Source organism: Drosophila sulfurigaster, chromosome 3 (genome assembly GCF_023558435.1).
Source record: "Drosophila sulfurigaster albostrigata strain 15112-1811.04 chromosome 3, ASM2355843v2, whole genome shotgun sequence".
Classification (NCBI taxonomy): Eukaryota; Metazoa; Arthropoda; class Insecta; order Diptera; family Drosophilidae; genus Drosophila; species Drosophila sulfurigaster.
In genome coordinates, this window is record NC_084883.1 from 35,338,479 (window position 1) to 35,363,651 (window position 25,173).

General features: G+C 38.0%; 3 protein-coding genes across 3 annotated transcripts; 1 reads left to right on the forward strand and 2 right to left on the reverse strand.

Annotated features, from left to right (window-relative positions):
- Positions 1-8,542: 8,542 nt before the first annotated feature.
- On the reverse strand, positions 8,543-11,053 carry LOC133844074 (transient receptor potential cation channel protein painless-like). Its single transcript, XM_062277903.1, has 3 exons — positions 10,859-11,053; positions 8,947-10,785; positions 8,543-8,882 (listed from the first exon to the last, which is right to left on the reverse strand). The coding sequence occupies exons 1-3, from the start codon at positions 11,051-11,053 to the stop codon at positions 8,547-8,549; spliced, it is 2,370 nt and encodes a 789-aa protein (XP_062133887.1). The 3' UTR covers positions 8,543-8,546.
- Positions 11,054-12,883: 1,830 nt separating this feature from the next.
- On the reverse strand, positions 12,884-15,028 carry LOC133843223 (mitochondrial uncoupling protein Bmcp). The gene is made up of 5 exons (XM_062276666.1): positions 14,876-15,028; positions 14,574-14,721; positions 13,913-14,329; positions 13,792-13,852; positions 12,884-13,728 (listed from the first exon to the last, which is right to left on the reverse strand). Exons 1-5 carry the CDS (start codon positions 14,940-14,942, stop codon positions 13,492-13,494), a joined length of 930 nt encoding a protein of 309 aa, XP_062132650.1. The 5' UTR covers positions 14,943-15,028; the 3' UTR covers positions 12,884-13,491.
- Positions 15,029-15,653: 625 nt separating this feature from the next.
- LOC133841902 (protein HIRA homolog) lies at positions 15,654-19,502 on the forward strand. The gene is made up of 5 exons (XM_062274745.1): positions 15,654-15,907; positions 15,965-17,327; positions 17,622-18,413; positions 18,490-18,694; positions 18,755-19,502. The coding sequence occupies exons 1-5, from the start codon at positions 15,871-15,873 to the stop codon at positions 19,292-19,294; spliced, it is 2,937 nt and encodes a 978-aa protein (XP_062130729.1). The 5' UTR covers positions 15,654-15,870; the 3' UTR covers positions 19,295-19,502.
- Positions 19,503-25,173: the final 5,671 nt, after the last annotated feature.

Here is a 25,173-nt window from a genome sequence, read left to right on the forward strand (position 1 = left end):
TTAAAGCAAAACAAAAATATATTTTTTAGACACATTCTTCTCTCAAAATTAGTCGCATTAAAAATTCAGTACAAATTTGTTTAGAAATCCACAAAAACTACACCAATTTGAATATCGTGTGACATTGATAAATATTTTGAGAACAGTAAATACCTTCTGAAATAAAAATCGTGTATATGAATAATTTATCAATCAATTCAAATATAATTTTAACGAAGCTGTGAGTAATCGACGGGCTTAAGAAGAAATTCGGCAAAATCGTAACCCCTAAAGTTCATATTGCATTTTTCATTGACTTAAAAGATTTCAAATTACATATTAATTTAATATACAGTTGCCACATTTGCTGCTGTATGCATTTTTTTTTATATATATTTTGTATTTCTTAATGTACATATTTACAGCACAGATTTGTATGCAAAGCGGATTTAAGGAAATGCTTTGACGTACAGTATCGTATTTTGAACAGCTGAGTATTGCATGTGAAGCGTTATCGATAATTCCGCAAGTGTCGCACAAGTCGTCCAACGCGACATGCATTTTGAAAAGTGTGACCTTATCGAAGCCGTTACCACTTAAAAAGAGATTTATCGTTTTTATGTCTTTTGGTTTCATATTGAATTTATTGTTGGAAAACCAGGGTTTCTTGATTAAAGATGGAAAGATGTCACAGAAACCTCGAGGTTTCCGAACTACGAAGGAGTTGTACTCCTCTTCCCATTCCAGTTTAATGCGTTTGTATATCTCGTTAATTGCGTCTTTGACTGACCAGTTTAGCAATGTGAAGCTGCCTTCTGTGGGTGCGTTTTTGGCTGCATTATCGGCTATTATGTTTTGTGGGATGTTGGAGTGACCCGGAATGTAATGAATTTCTATGGACTTTAGATGGTGATGCCGGTTTATTTTTTCAATGATGTTGACTGCAATATGATTGCCGTGGATTGTTTTGCATAGATTGATAATGCTATTTTTGCTGTCCGTAAGAATACCGACACGAGGAAGATTGTTGGATAAGGCAAAGTCAAGTGCTTTGTCAATTGCAAGGAGTTCAGCAGAGAGTGAAGACAGTACTTTGTATGTGTAATAACTGGCTATGTGGTTTGACCTCTCGTGCAAAAAGGCTGCACTCGAATGTGTTTTGTAACAGACCCGTCAGTAAAAAATAGCTCAAAATTATTGTTTTTTAAGTGGGCCATTTTTTCATTAAATAGAAGGAGAATACTAGAATTGAAAATTGATTTTTTGTTCTTTGCGGAACTTTTAAAAAAAATGAGTAAAGCCGGTCAGTTTTGTGCAATGTAGAACAGAGGATTCGATTCCCTCCAATATTCCAATTTGCTTCTCATGTATGCCTTGTAAAGAGTTAGGCTTTGTGACGGATGTATGCCGAAACGACAGCCGCTTAGGAGCCGAAGGAAAGTACACGCTTTTGTTGTCTCAGAGATCGTTTGGTCAATGTGCGCTGACGAGGAGCTAGACGCTGACACGACTCTGCCAAGGTATTTAATTTGGCTGACTTCTTTTATAGGCCTGTTTTGATGGAAAATGGGTAGGGGTCTTCTGTGAGTGCTAAAGTGAATGACGTTGGATTTGGCTGCGTTGAATTGAGGGTCTAGGCTATTGCAAACAATTTGAAATTCATTTATCTTTTGTTGAAGTAGATCGGATGCTGTATTGAATTCTTTGTGAAAGCAAATTAAAAAGAAATCGTCTGCGTATTGAAAAAGAGTGCATTTTGGGCCATTTAGATCGTGGAGTCCTGCCGTGTACAAATTAAACAGAGTTGGACTAGGGCAGCTACCCTGACGCACACCTTTACCAATTGTAACTTCACAATTTCCCTTGACTAGAGTCCTCCTGCGTAAAAAGCTAGCAATCCACTCGACCAAATGCCTATCAAAACCTAGTTCGTTTAGCTTACACTGGAGGATGTCTATGTTTACGCAGTCAAAAGCTTTTTTGAGGTCTAGACATGCTGCTAAAACTTGATATTGCTTGGACTTCAGTGATTGAACTTTATTTATTAGATCATTGATGCACAAGGCTATAGATCTCTGGCGGCGAAAAGCGTATGATCTCTCTGGGATTATTAAATTCGCGCGAATATGCTCCTCCATTCTTTGTTTCGCTAGCCCCTCTAGTATTTTAAATGGGACACTCAATAGGCAAATCGGTCTGTAGTTGCTTACTATTGAGGAGTACATACCTTTCTTAGGGATGAGGACTACTCCAATCCTTCTCCAGCTTTCAAGAATGACGCCCATGGACCATTTCTTGTTTAGCATCTCCAGGAAACAGCATTTCCTTCTGTGATCCAGCTTTTGGATCATTTTGTATGAAATGCCATCAAGACCTCTGGCAGAGTTGGGATTTCTAGCATTTACAAATTCATTGAAGTCCAATAAGTCGAAGGGTAGATTCCGAGGGTCGGTGTCTTTTACGCCGTTGCCAACGATTTGGGGGCACATAGGTCTTGTGGTGTCTACTACACTTTGAAGAAAGTTTTGATCCTCTTCTTCCGTCCATTTGTTACCAATTCTTTTAACTTTTTTGTAGTTTTTTATATTTTTAATTTTGCTCCAAATATTTGAGGAAAATTCGTTCACAAATTCTTGGAAGCTGGACTTTCTGCGATTTTTAACTAGATTTTGAAAGTTTCTATCGGCTTCAAAAGCTTTCAGTGCGTCTTCTCTCTTTTTTGTGCTGTAAAACTTTTTCCTGCAAGCATTTCTCAATCTAAACAACCTGTCTACTTCTGAGTCCCACCATTTCTTTGGCTTATATCTATATTCCGAACTAATTATAATAGTGTGCTGCTTTGTGAGTTTTTTAACACTCTCGCTTAGGTCCTCTAGGCTAGTGAATTCACACTCAGCGAAGGCGTCTGCGATTTTGTTATGTAAAATTTTTCTATGTGATGTTGCTGAGGGAAGATTATCATAGCAGATATAGCAGATGAATATTGGGAAATGAGAACTGTTTGTAATGCGCTCATCGTGCGCTGACCATCTAATATTGCTAGCTCTTGAGTTGGTAAACGCTAGATCTAAGACGGAGGATTGGTTTAAGCTACGGGAAAATGTGGGGGAACCATCATTAAGGCAAATAAAGCCCGCGTCCATGGCAGCATCTTCCGCAAGTTGGCCTTTGGAGTTAGAGCTTGGGCTACCCCAGGATGTTAGCTTGGCGTTTATATCTTCCGCGACTAGAGACGGGTTATTAAGACCTGCTGCAAATTGAAAGATACTCTGCAAACCAAGTCCAACGTCCGAAGCTAAGGTGGAGGGGAAGGAATAAATACTAAAGATATTTAGATTATGTTTCAAATTTAGCGTTTGAATACCAACGCATTCGATTTTGGTAATGGGATTTAGTATCTTAAAGGTATATTCTAATGTATATTACCATCCCTCCATATCCGTCTTCCCTAGGCATGCAATAATATTTGTAATCAGGTATGCTACAATCGCTGTTGTCCATAACCCAGATTTCTGAAATAATAGCTATGCCTATGTTGTTGTTGTCGAGATACATATATAGAAGTTGTTTGTTGTTGTTGTAGGTCAGGCTTTGGATGTTAAATTGGAGGATCTTCATGATGATAAGACGTTTCCAAGGGAGAGTTGGCTAGCTATTTTATATGCATCTATCTCAGCGTTGGCTGAATTTATAAAATCTCTAAGCTCCATGAGAAAAGCTCAAAAAAGACTGGTTGTGGTGTCTTCTCTGCACTCAGTTACAAAGGCAGAAATTTTGGTGCCTAACTGACTGAGTTTCTCCTCAGCAAAGAAGTGGTTCGGGCTGGCTGCTCTCACTGGTCTAGGATTTGAAAAGGATTGGACTGACGTGCTCTGAAGTGAAGAATTAGAGGATCTGGCCGATCTGGGGTTGCCTGTTTGCTTGGGTAGCTGTGGGAAGTTCAAAGCATCGAGCGGAGGGTATGAAGCTTTCTGAAAAATGGAGGGGAATTTAGTTTTTGCATCCTTTCTAGAGATATTTTCGGAAGCCATTATTTTTTGAATCGAATATTTTTTTATCCTCGCTGGACAATTTGCGTCAGTCGCCAGATGCTGCTCCTTGCAGTGAGAGAGATTGGGCCGCAAGGAACCTGCTTGTCATGTGCAAGGCCGCACCTAAAACATCTGGCCTTGCTCTTGCAATGTTTAGCCAGATGACCAAACCGGAAGCAGCAGAAACATTGGCAAAAATAAATGAACGGCTGAACAGACAGTCTAGAGTACATAAGCTTTATCTCTTTAGGAATCGCTGCTCTATTAAACCACAGTTTTACTCGTCCAAAGGGGGGGTATGCTGTCCGTCAATTCTATATTTTTTCAATATGCGTTCGACTTGGTCTATTGTGATGTCAGATTTAATGTTTTCCAAAATATCGGAATCTGAAAGGTTTAAAGGAATATTGAAAATAATGCCAGCCATGTTTACTAGGTGGCGAGGTATCTTTGGCTCGTAGCAGCCTGCGAGTAAATCGCCACAGTAAGCCAAGTTATTAGCGGCCTGCGCCGAGTTGCAAGAGACTTTGCACCGTCCGTCCAGCTTGATGGAGTTTATGGCTCCGCCATTTCCATTTAAAGTTTTTTCCAGATATACCGCGTAAGGGCCTTTGTGGTTGTCGTTGTAAAAGTATCCATTTAAATTTTCCTTGCTAGTTCCGTTATCCATGGTGATTGTTGGTGTTTTTACTTTTTCCATTTTATTCTGCTTTGTTGCTTTGTCCGTTATTTCTGAGCGCGTGGCTTCAGAACTGGTGACACTTTTTTTATTGGTTTGTTTTGCAGTGCTCATTTTGTTGGATGTGCTTTCCAATTTTTAATTATTAATTTTTGAAGTAGCCAAATTGATTGAAAAGGCAGTTGTTCGCCTGGTGGCGATTCTCCCACTTGAGTTGGACGTGCTAAGACTAATTTGACCATCACTTCTATCAACTTTAATACCTAAAAAAATTTAATTTCATTTGAATCAGTCATTCTGAATTTGTTCATTAGGTATAATTTAAAATCCATCATTACTTGTTTATTTTTGGTAGATATCACTAAGTCATCTACATATAAAAGAATATACATATATATTAGAGAATATATCTCCTTTATCAAGAATATATATACAACGATCTACTGGTAAATTAACAAAGCCTACTTCTGTTAATGCTTTCTCGAATATTTCAAACCAACACCTAGCAGCTTGCTTGAGGCCATAAACTGCTTTATGTAGTCTACAAACCTCATTTTCTATACCCTTCAGACCTTCAGGTATTTGCATATATATTTCTTCTTTTAATATTCCATTCAAAAATGCTGTCTTTACATCCATATGATGTACTAAAAGGGCATATTGATTTGCTATGGATATAATCAATCTAAAACTGGATATTCTCGCTACAGGTGCAAATGTTTCATTATAATCAATTAAGTATTCTTGCGTAAAACCGCGAGCAACAAGTCTGGCTTTATATTTTATTGGTTCACCGAATTCATTTTGTTTGATTGTAAAAACCCATCTACAATCCACTATATTTTTATTTTTAGGCTTTTGTACAATTGACCAAGTTTTATTTAACATATGTGAGTCCAGTTGTTCTTTAATAGATTTCTCTCAATGTGATCTATCTTTATTGTATTTAACCTCGACAAATTTATTTGGTACAGAATAGATTAAAGACTGTGTATTTATCACACAATTAGTTATTAAATCTCTATAAGATACTTTACTTTGGTTTATTCATTATTCGATCACTTTTTCTAATATTTATCTGCGATTCCAAGTCTCCTTTTTCATAAGACTTTTCACCAGAAATTTCTGGATCGGCATTCTCAAAATCTACCATGTCGCTAGGCTGTTCATCAGCTTGGTTAGAATTCTCATTATTATTGAGGACATTTTCATTATCAGTATTCGACAGAATACTTTCTCCATCTTCATTATTAAGATGCATATCCTCGTCAACCACAGCTCTAGACTTTACCATATTTGTTTCATCAACAACAACATCTCTTGCTGTTACAAATATTTCTTTTTCAACACACCATACTCTATATCCATTTGGTTCATACCCCACAAGTATACCTTTCCAAGATTTTTCATCAAACTTCCTTTTAGGTAGTTTATTATAAACATATACTGTGGAACCAAAAACTTTTAAATATTTTAAGCTTGGCTTTTTGTTATGCCACATTTCATATGGTGTTTTCAAGAAATTTTTAAGTTCATTACTTGGACTTCTGTTTATTAAATACGTTGCTGTTAACACAGCTTCACCCCAGAAACTTTTCTGTAGGTCGGCTCCTATAACTAAAGTACGAGCTTTTTCAGTTATAGATCTTATCATCCTTTCGGATACACCATTCTGCTGAGGTGTGTGTGGAACTGTTAAATGGTAGCTGATGCCTTTTTCAACACAAAATTCTCGCACTTCATTCGATAAATATTCCCTCCCATTATCTATGTACAAATTAACTACTTTCAGATTAAAATGGGCTTCGCTCATTAGATTAAAATCCCTAAAGGCAGCAAAAACATCTGACTTGTAAGTTAACAAAAATGTTATACAGTAATGTGTATATTGATCTATAAAAAAAACATAACATAGTAATTCTTTTTATTTATTATGGGAGGAGTTATCGGACCACAGACATCGGAATGTATTACAAATAATGGCCTATCTATGTGATCTTTATTTTTAAACTTTTTAAAAGGAAGCCTAGTTTGCTTGCAGGCTTCACATTAATCATTAATGGATTAACATTAGTTAGTATATTAGTAGAAATTTTCCCAGACTTATATGCCGTAACCTCTCATGCCATATGTTATAATTTATTTTATTTAATACAAATGCCTTTTTAGGTATTGTAAACCTTACAGAAGAAATAGTAGCACTAAAATGGACGTTCATAATATTTATTTTATTTTTACTCACAAGCACACCTCCTGGATGAAATACAATTGTAAAACCGGCATCTTGCATCATTTTAACAGAGATAAGGTTTTGTGATACATCTAGACAAAATAATACATCGTTTACGGTGATGTTGGTCAAAGTATCGGTTAACAATTCCATTGATCCCTTTTTAGTTGCAATTAGAAATTCGTCTGACTTTGCAACAGCAATTTTGATAGGTGATTCAAGATGGCGAATGTTTGAGAGACGATTTTCATTGTTGATCAAGTGATCAGATGCACCTGAATCCAATAGGAAAGAAATATTCTTATCACCAATATTATTGTGACGTTTGAGCATAAATGCAAAACCAGATCTTTCTGTTTCATTTTGCACCTTGAGCCAATTGTGCCGGTTTTTCTTTTTCTCATTTTCTTTCTCTCTCTTATACTTATAGCAATCCTTCTTTAAGTGCCCTATCTTGCCACAGTAAAAACATTTTGGTTTATTATTATTAAATTTGAGCTTTGATTTGAACTGTGCTTTATCATGAAACTTATTATTTTTGTATTGAGATTGTTTATTATTATGTTGAAATTGTTTATTATTATTTTGAAGATTATTTACTTTATTCACAGCTTGCAAAACTTTTAAACTTGTATCTTTAGATTTCTGCTTTAATTTAATTTCATGATCAAGTAATCTGTTTTTTACGTAAGCTAAAGTCAAATTGTTCTCTGCAAGTGTTTCGATGGCAGTAATTACACTATCATACGAGACAGGCAGAGAAAACAAAAGATGGCTGATTTTGTCCAAATCATCTAATTTTGCACCAGATGCAGATAGTTCGGTTATTAAATCGTCAAATATATAAAAATGATTTATCAAATCCATATCAGTTTTTAATTTTAATGAAAGTAATTGTTTTCGAACTGATAACTAAGCTTTTGCGTTCATAAATTGAATCTAGATTATTCAAAATTTCTTTAGCACTACATTCGTCTGTGGCAAAACTTAAAAAATAATCACTAAGATATTCAATTATTGTATTTTTGGCCAATTTTTCTAACTTCTTCCACTCATCCGTATTTTCTTCACCTCGATTGTTGTCAATTACTTTAATTGAGTCATTTTCACTCCAAAGCGCTCTAATACGAAACTTCCAGATGACATATTTTTCGCCGTCGAACAGCGATTCGATTTCTCCATCTTTAGAATTATAATTCACGTGTACTTATCTTTGATGGATGCCTGGGCGCATAACCTGTTGAAAATCCAGTCAATCCAGTCAATCCAGTCAATCCAATCCAATCCTCACAGATAATATTTAGACGAGTACGGCGACTTCTCTTTCTTGAACCCTTCAGTTGTATCACTTAATATTTCCATATACTTTTATTCAGTTGTCAAATAAAACACATTTATTTATCTTTGAGCAACTAGCGGACACGACTTTATTGTAAGATGGTCAACGACAAAATAGAGAGAGATTAAGAAATAGTGAGGCCATGTAAGGCCAAACATCAATCGATATTCGATATATAATATAATATATAGTGATTTAATATTTTAGTGATGATATGTTCCGATAACATATGTAACATATATATATTCTGTTTTTGCATGATGCTACATTTCCACAGGTTTCATTAATTTATAAACAGTTGCTCTTTCTTTTTGATCGCTTCTCCATTAATTGATGGATTCGTTTGACCGTCAATTTGCTCAAGTTTATAATAACACGTGCTGGAGGAATATTTATCGTAATTTCAGTTGTAGCTTTGGCGTTAATAGGGGGTTCCATTTCGACATTATTTGTGGGCGTTATTTCAAATTGTTCTTTGTTTGGATATGCAAATGCCAGCTCTGGAATTTCAGTAGATTTTAAAAACTTCTTTAAAAATTTATATTTATCGAGGCACATGTCATAGGACATCAGCAAATCAACAAGGGAGTTAAGACTATAAACTTCAGCAGCAGCTTGGATAGCCTGAAATGGAAATATTTATGTCAGTCATAGTGAGCTTAGTATTCAAAATACAGAATAATATTACCTGAATATCACTGAATGCCAAAGCTGACAGCAGATTCATCAACACAATTGCAATGAACAATACGAATGCGATAAAGAATAGACGAGCGAAGAAAAATTCTTCAAACTTAATACTGCTTTCTTCAAATTCTCCGGTTGACATGACGATCGTCTTTATGACAGCACCAACGATGCTCGTATTTGGTGACTTTAGAACGTCGAGCAGATAAAAGGATAATCCGAAGGCAATCATCAAAACTGAATATAGTAACCAGCTTTTTATGAATGTATAACACACTTCCCAAAGCATGAGAACATACAGAGAGAAAGAGAATGTGGGCAACGATCCAACAAGAGCGATCAACCTAATGGCAATCAAAACAATTGTAAATGCTGCAAAGATGCGTCCTTTGCCAAGACTCGAATCGGGAGCAGCACAAATATTGGTGCACACTGCGAGCACAACGAGAATTGCATTAATCCATCTCCATCTCTTGAAATACAGCTTAAATCCGAGTAGTACAAACATAGCCATCTCGACAGTTATCAAATATGCAATACTCCACCAGGATAATGCCATAAAGGTAACCTTAAGTATTCCAGCGACTTCATGGGTATATATAAAAAGTATGTTGAGTGCCATCAATAGATGCAAGACCACTGACATCGTAAAGTAAATGTAATGTTGTTTTGAAATGTTTTGCCATTTAAAACACACTATGAGTGATGTAATCAACGGATGGTTGAGAAGATGACAATGCGTCTTCGAATTGCCAATAGCGCGAATAGCTCTCATTTCACTGGAATGCGATTTCCGCGAAGACTTCATATCATGGGGAATCTTAAGCGTCTTGAGGTTAAGCGTCACCGCAAAGTCCTCAGCAGCCCGACTTTTGCCATTCGATGTGATGCAGTTGTCAAAGTGTTCCTCCAGCAGCTCGGGCTCAATGGTATCGATAGCCAACTCTGCGAACACGCTGTCAATGTTGAGGCTAGCCCCATGGAGTAGCAGCTGCTGCACAGCGTACTCATGATTGTATATTGTGGCATAGTGCAGTGGGGTTCTGCCACTCTCATCCTGCATATTCAAATTCACTTGGCCACTGCGCAGCAGGATGTCAAAGCATTTGACAAAGTCACTGAAACTCTTTAGCGGTCTTTCGTCTAATCTGCAGACAAGGGAGCTAAGCACATCCATATTCTTGGGAATTTGCCAGTTCTGCAGCAGCTTGTCCAGAGCACACCAATTGCCATACGCAATCGCAAATTCCACGAATTTTTGCCTATCCTTTGTAGGATAATGTTGCAGCAGAGAATCGAGGGCTATATGATGGCCATTCGTTATGCACTCCTCGTACAAATGGATACAATCTCCCTCATAATTGCCGAGCCATTGGCAAAATTGCCCCTCATTCCCAGTGCGTAAAGCTCTCAGTAACTGTTCCTTATTAACTTCGCTCGAAGGAATCGATGCCTCGGGCAGATTGAGTTTTGGATTCCAATGCAACAAACCAGCACGCAGCTCTTCATCTAAATAGATGTCAATTCGATGAAGGAATAAGTCGACAAGTTCTTGCTTTATGCTGGGCTCGATTTTCTTGAAGATCACATAGTTCAAGGGTCTCATTTCCACATTATCCGCAATGTTTGGACACGCGCCCTTCTCCAAGAGTAACCTTATGCACTTTGTTACCTCGCTGGCATTTTCAGCTGTCAAGTTTTTAGCCAAGGAATTTATTGGCGTCAGGCCATTGTATTTGTTGTTTAAATGAACTGTTGTTTGGTCAAGTATCACTTTAAGATTTCCACTATCTCGCGAATCGCTGGCAAAATTTAAAGCAGCTTTATTTTTTGTATTAATCTGCAATTGCATAAACATCTATTACACTGACGCACATCTATTACACATACATTTTTTGATATTGTACTCTTACGTAATTTCCACTGCAACCGTATTGAAGACAAAGCTTAATATATTCTCCACAGCCTGCGGTCGCCAAAGCCTTCTCAAAGATTGTAATGTTATAGTCATCGGGCTGATTGGGATTAGCATGTAGTTTTAGAGCTCCTTCGAAAGTGTTCAGATCTCGATTTTGGAAGGCCCTGGATAATTCAAGCTGGAGATCCATGATCGTGTGCTTCAATTGCTCAAAAAGAACTAAATAATATTTTTTTGTATTGTAACAAAGTCACTAAGATAAACTGCGTCAAACGATTACTCATAATAAAGCGAACTTTTTGCAATCAGTAAACCGCAGCAATTTTAAAAAAATATATATATATAGTATGTCAAATTTATAATAACACTATTTTTAAATTATGTGGGTTACATATGTATATTTGATATACGGGATAGGAAAGTAAAACTTGATATTGGAATACAAATAGAGAAAAAATGTTGCCAAAATATGAATTTTTAAATATGCATACGTGTGTATTATCATCAGCTATCATCAGGCTATCTGCACACCTAACAGACTTGAATGACGTTCAAGTGTTTTATGGCTTTCAATAGCACAATATGGTATTACTAATTATTTTTTATTATAGAGAAATGTCCACGGAAACAGTACTGATCAACCTTTCAAATTAGATTTGGCCATTTTCTGCCTTGCCTTATGACAATCAGTAACCCGCAGTAATTTTAAGAAAAAATATATATACACCTGGCCCTCGCTTAACTCGGACTCTATTAGCACGAACTCGGTCTTACACGGTTACAAATATGCTCCCATCCCCCTTTTAACACGCTAAAAACCTCGTTCTTACACGATTTTTTGACAAGAAGCCACCAAAATGAGAAAAAATGTTGAAGCATACTGGCTTTAGCTATAAATGCCACCAAATGCATTTCAAACTTGATATGAATAGAAACATATGATCTCCTTACTTTTTGAAATTTTAAAATTTCTATAAAGATTAACCTGTTAAATTATTATATGAAGCAACTTTTTTAACTAAATACCAACTTTTAGTTTGAAGGCAAATGCATAATAACTATTGGTTAATTTCGAACATATGTATGAAACTTTAATAAAAACATACCAAATTTGAACAATAAAAAACATTTGTTTCTGCCAATTTTGAATTTTGCGAACGTACTGAATCCATGTTTCGCTTAACACGATTTCGCTTAACACGAAGATTTCTAGGAATGTAACCCCCATGTTAAGCGAGGGCCAAGTGTAGTGTGTCAAATTTAGAATGACACTATTTTTAAACTATGTGGGTTATGTATATTTGATATACGGGATAGGAAAGTCAAACTTGATATTGGAATACAAATAGAGAAAAAATGTTGACAAAATATGCATTTTTAAATATGCATACATGTTTATTATCATCAGCTATCATCAGGCTATCTGCACACCTAACAGACTTGAATGACGTTCAAGTGTTTTATGGCACAATATGGTATTATTAATCATTTTTTATTATAGATAAATGTCCACGGAAACAGTACTGATCAACCTTTCAAGTTAGATTTAACCATTTTCTATCTTGCCTTATGATAAAACTATTTATTTTAATTTGGTTATGTGATATGTTTTGTAATACCTTCTGAATCTGAATCTTTAAGCCAAAAGCGTAAAATTAATAATTTACTTATAACTTAAACGCCCCTGCAACTTAAAAATAGATTTAAAGCAAAAGAAAAATATATTTTTTTAGAGACATTCTTCTCTCAAAATTAGTCGCATTAAAAATTCAGTACAAATCTGTTTAGAAATCCACAAAAACTACACCAATTTGAATATCGTGGGACATTGATAAATATTTTGAGAACAGTACATTTTCAAAATAAAAATCGTGTGTATAAATGATTTATCAATCAATTCAAATATAATTTTAACGAAACTGTGAGTAATCGGCGGGCTAAAGAAAGAAATTCGGCAAAATCATAACCCCTAACGTTCATATTGCATTTTTCATTGACTTATGAGATTTCAAATTACATATTTATTTAATATTACATACAGTTGCCACATTTGCTGCTGTATGCATTTATTTATATATATTTTGTATTTCTTAATGTACATATTTACAGCACAGATTTGTATGCAAAGCAAATTATAGAAATGCTTTGAATAAACGAAATGCGCGTTTTTAATACAATTCCAAACTAAATCTTCTATTTTGAAAAATTAAAAATAACGAAATGAAAGCTAAACTTCAACCATTTTCGTTACATTTGTTCTTATGGTAAATGCAAAATTAGATGAGAACAACGAAATGCCAAATATTGCATATTTTCTTTCTACGAAATGCAAATACTATTAGTATGTGTACTCTATATGTACTATGTGTATGCGTGAATGATTTCAAAATTTTTGTCACTTTTATCCATTTTGGATTAAGGAGTTTCGTTGGCTATTAAATAACCAATATGCATGAGGCACTTTAGTGTCTACTCCCTGGATCGATATCAACTATATGGAGATGCTTAGCTAAACCGTTTTTACGGCATTATAAAATAGATCTTTTTGGTTTCAAATGCTGAATACACCTTGTACTTGATGTCTCTAAATATCTTTATCTCTATCTCTAACTCCATCGTTATCTTTTTCTAATATTTCTTTAGTTGCTCGTAAGTTATGAAGAATATTATATTCCATGGTCCCATGCGCACCCATGTAGGTATAAAGCCCTTATAGAGCGCCAAGAGGCCTTCGTTGCGTATTGTCTGCACTGCACAGTCGAGACTTCCGCTATAGAGTCGTTGGGATGATGCTGACGCTGATGCAGCCGCCGTAGCTACGCCTCCATTCAGCACAGTCACGTGCCTTTGGTTCATCAGGCGAGTCTGGAAAAATATATAGCATCAAGAAGAGAGTAATCTTTAAATGCTTCAAATGTTGCCACTTACCCGAATCACATCAATGGGCGTTGAAGCAACAGCGCTGCCCAGACTGGCAATGAAACTAGAACTGCAGATAGGATATTCCAAATTAATTGAAAATTAAATTATTAAGAAATAAAAAGCGTACATAAAATGATTGGCCACATGATCACCAAAGGCGCTCATCAGTTGCAGCTTGCAGAAATCGTAGACGGGAAGCTCCACGGATGCAATGACTACCGCTCGCTGTGCTGTGGGTCCCACGCCGCGCCATAATCCGCGCACACCCTCATATTTGTGTATCTCACGGAAGCAGCCAATCAAGCCCAGGTGGTCGGTGCCCTTACCATGCACCTGCATGCGCACCTTCAACACGTCGGTAGGATTTGCAATTGCTGACGAGATTGCTCCAGCGCCTGCTGCACACAATATATTGCTCCAGACACGTTCGCTGCCATCCTCATCCGTTAGCAGTCCCCGCTCATTGGCCAGCTTTTTCAGTGTGTAGTAGGTGCCAAATTTGATAGTGCCATAGGTGGCTTGCCGCAATACCGCTGGCCAAATGCTGCAACACAAACGATTAGCCGATATACGATGATTATCTCAACACAACACACACACATATTACTAACAAAGTCTGAGTAAGGGGGTTGCTTATCAGTCGGTTGAAGGTCAAAGTGTATAGACCATTTAGTGGCATGCTGAACACGAGACGTTGCTGCAGTTGCTCCGTCTTATCAATTTGCATGGCATTTACACTTTTACATCTGTATGTGTGTGTTTGAGGTTACTTACACTTACACACTTACCCAGAATATAATGCTCGCAGACCCTCTTCCTTTGAAATTTTCACAAATGCATCGGTCATTCCCCGGTACCGCAGTTGAGAAAAAGTTTGATCAATTTTCTGTCCTTGAATTTGCAATCGAGTCTTTGTTGTGTCAATTGGAAATGTCCCTGTATTAAAAATACACACATACATAGACATGTGCGAATAAAATACATGAGACTAGAGTTTGTTTACATCAGAATCGTGGGTAAGCAATAAGCCTCCCATAAAACGCACGAATCATTGCCGCTAAATTGGGAGAGCTTTTGCTGTTTTACTTACCAAATTCAGCTGTTATGGATGCCAAACCGCCATAAACAAATGGACGCCAGTCTTTGACTTCAGCCATGACCACAGGAGCTATTTGCACCTGTTGACTGTCTACAATTCCGTTGACACCGCTCGTTGGTTAATTTTATACCAAAAAAAAAATCACGCAACTAACATTAGAGGTGGATAAAAATCGGCGGGCTATCGGTGCAACGATGTATCGATTTTTTATGGCAAACTTCTTGTGTTGCAGTCAAATAGTTGAGATTAATAATATATTTATTATTCACTCCAAAAATATAATTGCGGTAATTATTAATCTGAATTCCGGCCTTTTTATTTTTATTTGTTTGTTTACTCATTAATATTTTTTTTATTATAGGAAACAAATGCACAAAATGTATTTAAATTATTTATATTTAATAAAATCTAAATTAAAATGATTATAGTATCTATCTTAGGTTTAGGTCTAGTAGTATATCACTACATAAATGAAATCCAACTGGAATATTTACTGTCTTGAAACATTGTTTTAAATATTATTTTCTATCTATACTTTTAATAGTTTTTCAATATTAACTATTTTAATTTAATTTTAATTTTATTTAACAAATGTTAATAATAATTCAGCTAATAACCTAATTAAGATCCAATTGAAATGGCATAGAAAGCCAATTTGAAGTTTCTTTCAATGTGGAAATATACCAAATTCCAAATTTTTCATATAGAAGAAGTGGTGGTATGCTGACGACATGTTGTTGTGTGATTTAGAGCATTTGTCTAAATATATACTGTGGTCACACTTAATGCTTGCACCGGCAAATAAATCTAGGAACCCAAAAAGAAGGGACTGGGCGTCTCAAAGTTATCATCAAATTTATCAATGAAACAAACTTTGATCTTTGGTTAACCATCTTAATCAAGAATTGATTGGAACGTGATAGTCCGGATGCCAAAATCCGTGGAAATTCATCAGTACAACAACTGGAGAGCGACAACGGCATTAAATGAGACTGGTGAAGCCGGGCTGGGTGCACCACGATGGTAAGAAACAACCACCAACGATAATAACAACAACAGTAACAGTGTCATATTTGGTAGATAAACCAATCTTCTCGGTGGACGTCCATCAGGATTGCACAAAATTCGCAACTGGTGGCCAGGGCAATGATTCGGGTCGTATAGTCATATGGAACCTGAAGCCGGTGCTCTGTGAAAAGGATGAGCACGATGCCAGTGTACCAAAGATGCTGTGCCAAATGGACCAACATTTGGCATGTGTTAATTGCGTGCGCTGGTCACAAAATGGAGAGCTGTTGGCCTCAGGTTCCGATGACAAGCTGATCATGATATGGCGCAAGGCGCAAGGATCCAGTGGCGTCTTTGGCACCGGAGGCATGCAACAGAATCACGAATCCTGGAAATGTCAGCACACTTTGCGCGGTCACGATGGCGATGTGTTGGATTTGGCTTGGTCACCCAATGACATTTATTTGGCCAGCTGCAGCATTGACAACACAATCATTGTGTGGGATGGACGCGATCTGCCCACCCAGCTTCAAACGCTCAAGGGGCACACGGGACTGGTGAAAGGTGTTGCCTGGGATCCGGTTGGCAAATTCTTGGCCTCGCAGTCGGATGATCGCAGCATCAAGGTCTGGCGCACCAACGATTGGATGTGCGGTACGACGATCAGTGAACCCTTTCTTGAATGCGGCGGTACTACGCACATTTTGCGGCTCAGCTGGTCACCTGATGGTCAGTACTTAGTCTCGGCCCATGCGATGAACGGCGGCGGTCCTACGGCACAGATCATTGAACGCGAGGGCTGGAAGTGCGACCAGGATTTTGTGGGGCATCGCAAGGCGGTGACGTGTGTGCGCTTCCACAACTCCATCCTCAAGCGTCACATGACTGGCGGCAGTCCCAGCAAACCGACGCAATATTGTGTCCTCGCCGTTGGCTCCCGGGATCGCTCGTTGTCCGTCTGGTTGACGGCGCTGCAACGACCCATGGTAGTCATCCATGAGCTATTTAATGACAGTGTGCTGGACATTTCGTGGGGACCACAGCAGTGTCTGTTGATGGCCTGCAGTGGCGATGGAACCATCGCCTGCCTGCAGTTCAATGAACAGGAGTTGGGGACTCGGTTGTCGGGCGTGGAGGAGCATGCGATCTTTAAGCGCAAATATGGCGGTTGTATCGATGACTTCTATGTACCGCCAAAGAAAGTCGCTCGCGCGTTGCCTGAGTTGAGTAACCTGACGTTGCCCAATGCGGCCATGGATCGTAGATTGCCCGTCCAGGCGGGAACTGGTGTTGTTAATTCGCCGGCGCGCGCCATCAGCAAGCAGACTGAGACACGCACCAAGGATGGCAAGCGACGCATCACGCCGGTGTTTATACCGCTCAACGATATGGATCAGACCACCATCACCAGCGTAATGCACACGCCAGCAAGCAGGTGAGCAAAGATTTAATAGCGTTGATAGCTCAGTCAGTGAATTAGCCAGTCAGACAGAACTAAGCACTAGAATATATACAAGAGAGATTAATCCGCAGCTGTGATAGTAACATGGATAGTTTACCTATAGTCGACAGTAAGACAGTGATGGTAACATTAAGAACGTAATGTATAGACATTTATAGACATTTCTTTAGTAATAGTATCATAGATAGTTCTCGCATTAATCAAACCTCTCAACCTTTTCTTCATCATTTCAATTCCCACCCACCGCTTTTCATTCATGTGTTGCAGCCTTAACAATGGCGTTGCACCTGTAGCACCTGTGGTAGCCCCAGCTGTCGTTACACCGCGACGGAATTCGATGCAACAGGTGTTGGGCGATACGATAAGCAACAACAGCAATACGATCGTTCCCAAGCCTCAAATATCGGCAAATAGTAAATGTGAATTCACGAAATCATCCCAAGACTATCGCATCTATGTGCAGAACGGACATCTAAAGACGGGCTACGGAATGGTGGCCAAAGTCACAGCACAACTGAGTCGCGAACAGTTGTGGGAGTTGTATGTTGGTTCCCCTGTGATCAATGTGAATCTGTGCAGCAAATATGTAATGTTGGGCTCCCTGGATGGCAGTATGCGATTGCTGGCCATGTCCACCGGCTGCCCCGTTTTTCCCGCCATCTCACTGACAGGCTCAGTGATACATTGCACCTTCAGTCCGGACAATCAAATGGTTGGAGTGCTCACCGATTGCGGTCTGTTAAGGATTTGGGACATTAGCAAGCGTTGCATACGTCTGGCCACCAATTGCCTGGAGCTGTTGAGCAAACATGGCACGACGCTGCAGTTTGCCATCACAGATCAAGGAATGCCATTGATGGGTTTCCCTAGCGGCAATTCGTATTCGTATTCGACCACGTTAAAGTCATGGCTGGTGCTGGCCACGGGCGATGCCATCATGTTCAATGGCATACGGGGTTCGTTGCCCAGGGATTTGGAGCATATGAATCGCAAGTTTCCGCTGCTCAACATGCAAGCGAATACACAGAACATTGTCAGTTTGCGTGGCGCTGTCGAAATGTGAGTAGAATGTGCTGTACTGCAATGAAGTGAAATGTGTAACTAATTAATGTATTTGCTTTTAATTCTTCTGCAGCGATCCAGAGAGCTGGCAACAGACAGCCAAAGTGTCGTTCCTGGAGAACCAGATTAAACTCTGCGAGGCCCTCGAAGCTGTCGAGGAGCTTAAGCATTGGCACACGATGCTCACATTTCAGCTGGCTACGTATGGTACCGAAAAACGATTGCGCATCTTCCTCGACAGCTTCATCAATAGCGACGAATGCTGCAACAGCTATCAGGTAAGTTCACTCATCACAATTTGGGCCAAGACATCTTGTAACTCTCGGTCATACTTCTAGTCCGTGCCTAAACACGAGCTGATGCACTGCGTGCTGGAATCGCTGAAGCCGCACATACAATGGGAGCACATTTACAATGAGTATCTGGAGCTCTACAAGCTCAACGAATCCAACTTTGTGATGCCCTCCGACGATGAGCTGCCACAATCCTCGAATCTCTGTTATCCGCTGCCCACAACTCGCACACGCACTCGTGCTCAAGCTGCTGCTGCTGCAGCTGTTGAGGCGATGCTGACAGCGGAGCCATCCTCGCCGCCGCCAACATCAAGCAACCACGATGAGCTCAACAACGACCAGGAGAGCGAAGAAACAGAGTCTGATTCGTCTTCGTTGGCTGCTCCGTCAACGACACCCGAACAGGAACAGGAGGCGGAGGAGGAGCCCGAGGCGGATCAGGACTCCGAAGCGGTGCAGGAGTCTCAACGAGAAGCAGAGCAGGAAGTAGATCAGCAACCGCATCAGCTGGCAACGGAAGCACAACAGCAACCCAAATGTTTGGAGATGGATGCGCTCGAAAGCAACAACAACAACACCAACTGATGCAAATTCCATAAATCTAAGATATATTCGTCTAGTTGTAAGCGTTACTTTTGAAAAGTGTGTAATTATAGTCTTTCATTTTGTGTACAATTGAAATGAATACACTTTGATCTATTTAGCAGTTGAATTTCATTAATAGGCATTCATTGAATTTGGACAGAATGGAAAATAATACGAACAATGGTTTTATTTTTGAAAGACATATCCTTATCCTAGAAAAGTATTGTAAAAATTTTTGATTTCATTTTTAATGATTATTTATGTAAAATACTGATTAAAATTTGTATTTAACAGTCAAATCCCAATTTTGTAATTCGAATCAAATATCCAAGTATTTGATTTACAGCAACACTCAAAAAATATCTAAAAAAAAGAGGACAAATATACCACAGTTGCTGAGGGAATTTAATCGATAACATAATTCGATATCGATACGTTTAGGTTGCATTCACAATTTAAAATTATACATGGTTCACTCAACTTCAAATATGTAACTTCTTTCATTAAAAATTCTTTAATTAATATGTATATGTGTATTATTATTAATATAGTGAAACCTTTAAAAAATAAAATAATATGATTTCATCAAATCGCTCTGTAAATAATTGTTACATTCTCCAATTACTAAAAGGAACCGTTATTTTTTTCTTCATCATCAGCTTGTTAATCCCGTGCAGTAATTCAGGGTTTCTGTTGAGCAAGGAAAGAAATCATTACAACGGAAACTTATAAGCGAATTAAATTAATAAAATATATCCTTAATCTTAAATTTAAACTACTTTTACAAATTGTTTCAAACAAATTTTAAATCAACTAATACACGCTTTTATTGGGAAATTGTTGCCACTCATAGTAGTCGCAAGTGTTTTCATTCAATAATAAATTTTGGGTTAATACTATACATACATATTCGCATTGAATAATCAGGTATGCATGTATGTTTGGCTTGTCCTCTGATACATGAATTGTCTGGGATTTGGCATATAAACGTTATATACTAATTTATATCGATTTTTGCATAAACAAATATTTATGTATATACTACAAAAAGAAATATCAATATAAAAGTAGTCCAAGAAACTGCGTCGTGCAGCGGATAAATTTGATATGCAAATTTGACTTGAAATGAAACAAGAAATGCAATATTCAACATGCTGAAGTTTAAATACTCTTGTTACCTCATATTTTAAAATATCTCCTATTAAACAGTATCATTGTTTACAAGATTTATTCTAAATGGTAAATATTTCAATAAAAAATGGGAAATGCATTCACCAAAAAAAAAAAAAAATTTATCTTTACTAATTGCAACTTTGAAACCGGCCCTAAACCTTCCACAGCATTAGCTTCGCTAGAGTATAATGGATACAGAAATAAATGTAATCTTTAAACGAAGCGAATGGGAATTCCTGAGGTTCATCTGGGTTCTCTGGCCTTCGCATCGTTCGCATCGTTGTTTTGAGTTGTGTTGGACATTATTCTGTTGACAAATTCGACTAATTAAAATTTAAGTTTGGCAAATTGTCTTTGTGGCGTACATACGGTATCACTAATGTAGATTTTAGATCAAAGATCTCTTGGATGTCTATGTATATGCAGACTTGTTTATACAGACTAACATATATATTTTGGTTAATCCACGTCACTCATTTGAAATTCAAACGCAGACCGGATCGTGAAAGTCGACGGCGTCACTGCGTCGCCGGCGTTTTGGACTAGTTCGACTTTGTTTATTCAATGTGGCGCGATGTCGGCGACGGCGAGGGGTCCAAGTGATGCTCTTCTCTTTGGGTTTAACCCGAAATGACGACGGAGATAGAGCAGCCGGCGACTTGGAGACGCCTCGATAAATAAAACAAAACAATAAGAAAAACATCCACAACAACAAAACAGCAAAACAAAACAAAAAGAATTTGGCAAATGTATTGATTGCCCTCGTATTGTAGCTACATATAAAATATAATTTAATTTTCATTATTTTACAGTCGTTTTCGATTAGCTGCTGCATTCCTTAATATCGCCAATTCGTCGCCTGCTAAGTGATTTGTGGCAGTGAAGCGTCCAGGCTCTAAAACACAGCGCGTGGGCTGCATCGAGTTGCCTAGTGACAGAGACCCATTAGATACTGTGGACAAAATAAATTAACAAATTAACTCGACTATAGAATTACGCAAATGACAGTTGCTCACGGTCCATTGCTTCACAGGTCCATTTCAAATTAAAAGAAGCTGAAATTGATTTTAGTTTTGCTTCAATTTAGAGAGTCTTAATGCAATGCCTAATCTGGGATTCCTATTACAGATTTCGTCGAGGTGAGAATGCTTTAATGGAAATTCCCAGGATATCAGTTTTAACATGCAAGATTTTACAAAGATATTTCTAAGTAAGAAATTCGAATCAATTCAATCATTTAAACCAATTATTTTGGTTTTAAAACTGCATCTTTCATCTTAAAGATTTTATTGTAAAGTTCATATACTATATTGGATAATAGTTTCAACTCAGATGTAAATTTATGGAAGTTGTCTTTGAACAATAATTTAAAATTGACCACAATGAGCATCAAACTTTAAAGTGAACCTTGTAAGTTAGTCACACCTTACATTCCATCACTTTGAAATGAATTTATGACATGCGGTGGTCAAATAAAAAAACAATAATATTTAAGAAAAAAAAAAACTGTCAAATTCGTAGAATTTATCGTGGCGACTCGTCGACGGACGCCGCATCTAAAATTCCTGCATAATTAGAGACAATCGCAGTCACATTTCGACCGGGAAATAGATTCAAAAAAAATTCATCTATGGACCGGTCTGGACAGTAGCGACGTCGCGTCGGCGACGTGTAATAAAAACTTCACGCAACGCACCGTCGAGCGATTAGCACATGTCGGAGGCTGGAGCTGTCTTAGACTTAGACTTAGACTTAGACTTAGACTTAGACTAAGACGCTGACTTTCCGAATCTGAGGCGCTAGGGGGAGTGTGTGATAAACAAAACCACTCAAACCGCTTGATGGATTATTGGCAATTTCTTTGGCGCCAGACTCTCAGCTTCTACTTGCATGTTTTTTGTATACGGATTTTGGGTTTTCGGGGTTTTTTGCCAAACGAAAATGTATACAAAAAAAAATAAATAAAAAAAAAACGACGTGTTAAATATGCAAATTTCAACTTAAATTAATTTATGAAGTCTGCCTCCGATGTTGCTTTTAAAGAAATTTCTTTCGCCCATCACTCAATATCTCTCACTCAATTCTGGGGAATACCAAACAAATGTTTAACTATAACATTATACTTGACAATCAAGTACGTTCATTTGGAACTTTTGTTATGCATGTGGAGAGCAAAAGAATAACTGAATAAATTAGGCAAATAAATAAATGAATCGTAACACTTTTGATTTGTTTTGATTAAAACTTTAGCAACAGTTGTTTAGACTGCAATCGAAGTCATCAAATAAAAATATGTTATTAAGATGACGCCTGCTGAACATTTCCTTTCCCATGCTGTTGCCATTTCCTCAGCTGTTTGTTTCTTTGTTCACATGGTCACATGGTTACATGTCAATTGGAATAAGGGACTGACTGCATCATGGAGTAATCAAGCATCTTGTGATTCGACTTTATGCGGCACACGTCCACTGAAATTAATCAGCAATTAATTGTTTATTAAGTGCGTATAGGCGAGCGAGGGAAGTGGAGGGGGGGAGGGGGGACGCTTGAACGGTATCGAAATCGTGCTACTGTATGTGACTGCGACTGTTTTAATATACAATTTATTACTAATTATGCGTCACGTCAAAACAAAAACCCAAACTCCATAAATATTTATCAATTCGGTTTTTTGTTTTATTTATTTACTTTTTTTGTTTTTGGTTTCGATTTTTGCCGAGGGGTTTATCGTTGTTATTGCTTTAGTTACATTGGGTCCAGCACGTAGGCCAAAAATGAGCAATAACATTAAAACGAATAAACAATAAATCAGCTATAAAACGGCTGCTTGGAATGGAATTTTTAGCATAGCTGCCCCCTGGCTCCAAGTTGCCTCTCTGGCTTCCGCCAAGCCACAGATCCACGCCCCGCCAGCCCCCCCGCCCCAAGTCGTGTGCTAAAACGTTGTACCCGGTCATAATTAATAAATTCCAGCGTGCGCCGCTAAATGAATTCGGTTTCAGTCTCGCCAGGCCAAGGCAATGTCAAAAAACAACTCCAAACACAACCAAACAAAACACCAACAACATCAACAAGTTGCAAAGTTACAGACAAAAATACTCAACTTTGAGATACCCGATAAAAAATAATAGCAGTCAACAAATGAATTCTTTTTAATGTCTTAAATTCTACTTACACCTTTAGAATAAAGTCAAAGTTTCTAATCTGATTGATGGACATTTTTCAGGACACATCATTTATATAGTAAATATATGTTTATAAATAAATAATAATTACATTTGGCTTGGTTAAGTCATATTGGGTTTTATAATTATCTTAATTACATTTGTGGGGAAAAATAATAGAATATTTATTAAACAAAATAACGATAAAGAAATATATATTTTAAATTACTTGCAAGTTATACCCTTTTGTTGAATAGCTGCTGGGTAGAACAACAACAGCAAAACAACAAATTGACGTCACACGGTCGCTGCTGTTATCTTTGTCGAACTTGAGAGCTGAAGCTTGAGCTCGGATTCGCCTGTCGCGACTTTGCGTCGCTCGTTGCAAGTGTGACATGCGTATCAAGGCACGAAACGGGTTTAACGGGTATTCAGTATTCGGGGGGCTCCAAGACGCAATCAAGTGAGAACGAACCCCTAAATAACAACAAAGCCAGCCACATTGTGAGACTTTAATCAAAAAGCGTACAAGTCAATTGGGTTACGTAAATTTCATTTGTTTATTTCGAGCATAGAAGTGAGTATATAAATAATAACCAAAAGCTCTTATCGTGCTTCTTGATAATTGCCCTCACTCTCCCTCGCTCTAGCTACAGGCATCCATATATGCCTGTGCCATGGACTCGATCAAAGCCGCATGGAACTAAGAAGTATTTAAAGATTGGTATGCAATAAAACAAAAACAGGCAGCGGGCGACTAGTTTCCATTAAGCGAAACGCCCCCTGACGGCCAGCGGCGTCAACTTGGCGTCGCTCGAATGGGATAATAAGCACTGTTAGCCTGTACACTGTACAGTGTACAGTGTACACGTCGCAGCGGCAGGTTCATCAAGTTCTCTCTCTCCCTCTCTTTCTCAAGGCGTCGCAATGAAGAACGACATTCAAAACGTAAATAAGAAAATGGAATTTTATAGAGAAAGAATCCTTGTATGGCAGTCACTAGTGCAATTCTGTAGTTATTTTCTGATGCACATAAAACACCCATGTAAGTTACATATTTTACCGCTGACTAAGTCAAGATCAGATTGGGTTTGTCATAAAATGAAAGAAAGCCACAGAATGGGGCTGGGCTGCAACGCCTCCAAGTAATTGTAGACACCCACATTTGGTGTTTGTAGATCTTTACGGATCTGGTAAGATGTCGCCGCCGGCAAAACAACCAACTGCCATTTGAAATAATCGCACACTAATTAATTACAGCAAACTGCAAATAATGCAGAACAATGGCGTGCTTTTTCAGCGTGGGAGAGCCATAAAACAATGGCGGCCATGTCAAGAGAGAGCAAGTGAGTGAGAGAGCAGAGAGAGCATTTCGCCGGCAAACCAAGTTTGTGCATACTTATGTTATTATAAATACTAGTTATTATGTATACATATGTATGTGTGCTCTAAGATTTATGGTGCGTGTTAGGCGTGGAATAACCCAAGACGCAAAAATGTGTGGCGAAAGAAGCGCGCGAAGCTTGAAGCTCGAAGCTCAAA